This window comes from Salmo salar, chromosome ssa14 (genome assembly GCF_905237065.1).
Source record: "Salmo salar chromosome ssa14, Ssal_v3.1, whole genome shotgun sequence".
Taxonomy (NCBI): domain Eukaryota; kingdom Metazoa; phylum Chordata; class Actinopteri; order Salmoniformes; family Salmonidae; genus Salmo; species Salmo salar.
Window position 1 is genome coordinate 5,512,376 of NC_059455.1, and position 5,813 is coordinate 5,518,188.

The 5,813-nt window shown below is 42.8% G+C and overlaps 1 protein-coding gene across 2 annotated transcripts; it reads left to right on the forward strand.

The window, feature by feature from the left end:
• The first annotated feature begins 1,831 nt into the window (after nt 1-1,831).
• Nucleotides 1,832-4,987, forward strand: ccr9a (chemokine (C-C motif) receptor 9a). Of its 2 annotated transcripts, none has more exons than XM_045693616.1 (3): nt 1,832-2,070; nt 2,531-2,575; nt 2,869-4,987. In XM_045693616.1, the coding sequence occupies exons 1-3, from the start codon at nt 2,056-2,058 to the stop codon at nt 3,928-3,930; spliced, it is 1,122 nt and encodes a 373-aa protein (XP_045549572.1). In that variant the 5' UTR covers nt 1,832-2,055; the 3' UTR covers nt 3,931-4,987.
• Nucleotides 4,988-5,813: the final 826 nt, after the last annotated feature.

Genomic DNA, 5,813 nt, shown 5'->3' on the forward strand with positions numbered 1-5,813 from the left:
GACTCTCTCACTGGTGTCTGCGTCAGATGATGCTACACTAAAGGACTGTTTTGCTAGCACAAACTGTAATATGTTCCGGGATTCATCCAATGGCATTGAGGAGTATACCACCTCAGTCACCGGCTCTGATGCTCGTCGGATGTGGTAGGGTTTGTAAACTATACGGACTACAAAGGGAAACCCAGCCATAAGCGATGTGATGTGAACGATGTGATGTGAGCCTACCAGACAAGCTAAATTCCTTCTATGCTCACTTCGAGGCAAGCAACACTGAAGCATGCATGAGAGTACCAGCTGTTCCGGATGACTGTGTGATCACGCTCTCTGTAGCCAATGTGAGCAAGACCTTTAAACAGGTCAACATTCACAAGGCCGTGGGGCCAGACGGATTACCAAGACGTGTACCCAAAGCATGCGTGGACCAACTGGCAAGTGTCAGCACTGACATTTTGAACCTCTCCAAGTCTGTAATACCTACATGTTTCAAGCAGACCACCATAGTCCCTGTGCCAAAGAAAGCAAAGGTAACCTGGCTAAATGACTGCCGACCCGTAGCACTCACATCCATAGCCATGAAGTGCTTTGAAAGGCTAGTCATGACTCACATCAACCCCATCATCCCGGAAACCCTAGACCCACTCCAATTTGCATACCACCCCAACAGATCCACAGATGACACAATCGCAATCCACCCTGCCCTTTCCCACCTGGACAAAAGGAACACCTACAGTGGGGGAAAAAAGTATTTGATCCCCTGCTGATTTTATACGTTTGTCCACTGACAAAGAAATGATCAGTCTATAATTTTAATGGTAGGTTTATTTGAACAGTGAGAGACAGAATAACAACAAAAATATTGAGAATAACGCATGTCAAAAATGTTATAAATTGATTTGCATTTTAATGAGGGAAATAAGTAGCTTGTCAAACAAAGGTACAGTAACACTTTGAGCTATTTTTAACTTGGCGGCATTTGTTTTGAGTGTATCACCTTACTTATCTGCTCCAGTGTCAACCTGGCGCCTCTACTTACCAAGCTAATGTTTGACAAGCAGAGACAGACTAAAATCTACATGAATATAATATATAATAACATACCGTATATAATTAGGATTTAAGCGATGGAACAATAGGTTTCTACCTCCACCCATGTTGCAGCCTTATGTTACAGTGTTGGTTTTCATCCTTCCCTCTAATCAGGGACTGATTCAGCCCGCGACACCAGGGCAGTGGACTCGCTAGCCAAGGTGAGGGGACCATCTCCTCAATCAATTACAGTAATATTAGGAAATGGTAACCACAACATTATGCCATGGTGCCTGAAATAAACCTAAGTAAATTTGTGCAGTATAGGCCTTCACTCCTAAGAGGAGGGCAGAGGATAATTATGTGTGTGGTGAGTGTGCGTATATGTGTGTGGGCCCTCAGCAAAAATCATAATGCATAATGCATATGCTTAATCTACAGCCAAGAAGTCTAAAACACATTGTAATAGCATTTTTGATTGTCACATTGGAGATTTCAAAGCGAAATCTCTGAACCAAAATCGAAATGTAAGTACACCACTGAGCAATTTACTGTAAATCAGTATGTGAACAAAGGTGTCTTGAAAGCTTTCATAGGGCAGAAGAGAATTCTGCTGAGAATAGAAAAAGTAATTTCCTATGACTCATCCATTGTATACAGGGCAGGTACATTCACAATTTCATAAATGACTAATATCCCTGAGAAGTTTAAATCAGTCTTTATGCATGCTGCAGGTTTGCACTGGCAAGAGGGGCAAAACACCCAAATTAATACTATAGAATATCATTCTGCTTTGCAAACTGATTTCACGCACGTCACTTGTGGTTCAACTGAATTCTTCAAAAGCTTCTGCAGAACAGACTGTTGCCAGACAGTTCCCTAAAGCAACTTAGCGATAAGGAAGCGACCAACAAGCATTTTGAATTCAAGCGCCTGATTGACATCACTCATAATAGCAGAGAACGACAGTAAGTCAAATTGTCTGAAAAGCTGGTCTCATGCAGTGTTCTAAAATGTATCAATAACGCCATGTATTACTATAAAGTAAGCACTTTATGGTATTGTAATATTTCTGTCTGACTTTGTTTCTTTACATCATGCTCAGAAATAGATTAGCCACAGACAGGATGTGTGTTTGATATTTAGATACTTCACTGTCATTCCCTTATTTCTGAATGATGTTCAATCAAAATGATTAAAATGCTAAGAGAGGACATTTCTAAATGTCATGACACATTGTTTTGTGGTATTTCTGTCAGATTGACTGCAAGTGATAAGAAATGGTAAAACAAGGAGGATGTGTTCTTGCCTAACAATGTGCAATGATATGCAAGTCTAGAGAAAATATAGAATTTGTGAAGCATTGACTATCTACAAGCAGGAGACTGTGAGAAACAGAGCATACATTACTATATAGGCCTGCCAATATTACACAATGACATATGTTGAATAGCTGTGTATTATTTTCCTGACTATGTTGTTTTCCTCTTCCTTCTCTTTTCAGATGCCAATTATAGGTGACTTGGTGACTTCACCAATGGTTTCAGAGGTAAACAACTTATACATTTTTTTACTACTTTTTTTTTTATTTTTAATTTGTATAAAAGATTGTGTTATATTTGTATGAAATAGCAAATTATTTTCATATCAAATTTCTATTATTTTAATTCATACCTGTTTCAAGTGATCAATTACATACATATTGTTTTTTTTGTTGCTCTTATTAAATAAAATATTGGAGACCCCTGGTCTATATACTGTGTTTTCTGCTCGTATCATTTACTCGCACAATTGGTCCACATGTCCAACAAGCTACAATATGCTGTCCTGTCTCATTCCCAGGTGTATGACTATGACTCCAGCTTCACCCCCACGGCTGGTGAGGACGATCTGGAAGACTTTATGTGCGACAAATCTCCCGTCAGGGCATTCCGAGGCCAGTACGAACCGCCTCTCTACTGGACCATCATCATCCTGGGCGGCCTGGGCAACCTGACCGTGGTTTGGATCTACCTGCACTTCCGCCAGCGTCTCAAGACCATGACCGATGTCTACCTGTTGAACCTAGCTGTGGCCGACCTCTTCTTCCTGGGCACTCTGCCCCTCTGGGCTGTGGAGGCCACCCAGGGATGGAGCTTCAGCTCGGGCCTCTGCAAGGTCACCTCGGCCCTCTACAAGATCAACTTCTTCAGCAGCATGCTGCTGCTCACCTGCATCAGCGTTGATCGCTACGTGGTCATCGTCCAGACCACCATGGCCCAGAACTCCAAGAGACAGCGCCTGAGCTGCAGCAAGTTGGTGTGCGCCTGCGTCTGGCTACTGGCCGTGGCGTTGGCCCTGCCCGAGTTCATGTTTGCCAACGTCAAGGAGCTGGAGGGCCGGGACTACTGCACCATGGTCTACTGGAGCAACCAGGACAACTCCACCAAGATCCTGGTCCTGGCGCTTCAGATCTGCATGGGCTTCTGCCTGCCCCTGCTGGTCATGGTGTTCTGCTATGCCGGCATCATCCGCACCCTTCTCAAAACCCGCAGCTTCCAGAAACACAAGGCGTTGCGCGTGATCCTGGTGGTGGTGGCTGTGTTTGTCCTCTCCCAGTTGCCATACAACACCGTGCTGGTAATGGAGGCCACACAGGCGGCCAACAGCACTGAGACAGACTGCAGTGCGGCAAAGCGGTTCGACGTGGTCGGCCAGATGCTGAAGAGCCTGGCTTACACACACGCCTGCCTCAATCCCTTCCTGTATGTGTTTGTGGGCGTACGCTTCCGCAGGGACATCCTTAAGCTTCTCCGCATCTACCACTGCTGGCCGGCCAAGGGGAAACTCAGCAAGATCCAGGGAGGCCCCGGGCGCTCCTCAGTCATGTCCGACACGGACACCACACAAGCACTCTCGCTTTGAACGCACGGTCATAGTAGAACCTTTCACTTGTGACCAGAAGTCCCTCATAATAATTGAGGTCTGTACAAACTTGTTTGCGTACATGCGCTCTATTCCATGATGCAGAGATTGTAGTGTTTTTTCCCCCCGGTTGCCCACTCTTGCATTAGACTTTGACTTCTTTGGTTATCGAACCATTGCTGAGGCTGAGGCAGTGACATGGGGAAGGAAGAGGTCCCTTTCTGAGAGCTGGGGGAATGTCGACAAAGACCTCTTGGCTCTTGGGTGCATTGTTAGAAGCGTTGGTTATGATGAGACTCTTCTTTGGCTGGTCCAAAGACCTCATTTTTCCTAGTGACTTCTCAATTTTGCTGGATGGACATTCACAGTCTGGTTGGGGGTTTGTGTTTGACGATGCCAGGGATTGGAAAAGAGCTAACCATGACAACATTGGTCCTGCACTGGTCTAATGCATTTGCAGTTGTCTATAATCATCTGCCAATTCAGCCATGTTGTTTTCGTGTCTTTTTTTGCATTTGTTCGGAAAGCTGAGAGATGGGAAAGAGAAGACACCTCTTTTCTTTGCAATGATGGATTTTGTGACAGCATGGGAAGCGCCATTGTGGACTATCTCCATTTTAAAGTTTATTAGCAGTTTGTAAACAAACGGGAAAGGTGCATACCATCACCTACTGTGCTGGATTGTGCATAGTCTGAAAACGTGTAAAGCGCTGCTGCTTTTTGGCAAGTGTACCCTCTATCCATCTCTTTGTTATGGATATTATTTGTATCAATTTCTTTGTCAGGAGCATATCAATGAACTGTTCAATTCTTTGAAATACTTTCTAAGTAGGAAAGACTATTTGTGATGAGTAAGTTTAGCATTCACAGTGAGAGTGAATGTGTCATAAACAAAAAGTTGTATAAAATGCCTATGATTGAGACTGCCCTGTTCACAATGACAATTCTCAACATAATATATGTAAATATACCCATGTCTTTAAAAAAATTCAGGTCACTGTTATTGTGTCTCATAAATGTGCATCTATCTTAATAAACATCTATAGTCATTCACAAATGCACAGACTCATGCACAGACACACTTCTCACCAACAGATTGTTTTGTTGCTGTCAAAAAGTATTACACAACTTTGAATGTTATTTTTTATGTTGTCATCATCAGTCAGTTTACAAGAACCAAACCTGCAAATATAGTATATCACTTTATATCTGTATCTCCCATCTGTTTGCAAAGCTTAACGGCCCATACAGGGCTACATAGCAGAAGGGGCTGGTGCTGGAGGCCTACTCATATGTGGTTGCTCATTGACTCTATCTAGTGGCCAAATAGGGAAGCAGCAGCCTGGTTTCCCAACAGACTTGCCTAATACATGTATGCACAATCTTTTCCCTCCCCACGATTTATTTCCTATGAGATGAAGAAAAACACGTTGCTCAAATGAGTCAATAAGTCAAAGCTTGATTGAGCCAAATGTCTTTTGGCTAATTGATCAAATTATCAACATTATTTCATACCCAATACTGTGCTTGGTTTTCCATCTAAAAGGAGTGACCTATTAACAATCAATCCCTTAAAAACTAAAACATTCTCTCAGCCTGCTGTACTTTTGTACACAAGGGGGCACTCCAAAGCTTCCAAGTACTAAAACAGACAAAGATTAGAAGGTCAAGATTTCCATAGATACAGTATCACCAAATATGTCACTGCTTTAATTAAGTCATAAAGGAGGATGATTCGGAGACTATAGTACAATATTAATATCTGCGTGTAAATTAGAAACATGCAGCAAAATTCTCCAGTGTATACAACGGCTTCTTAAAGTCCAAATCTAAAAATACACTATACATAAAGGACAAATGGGAATGGGAGGGTAACATGGTCA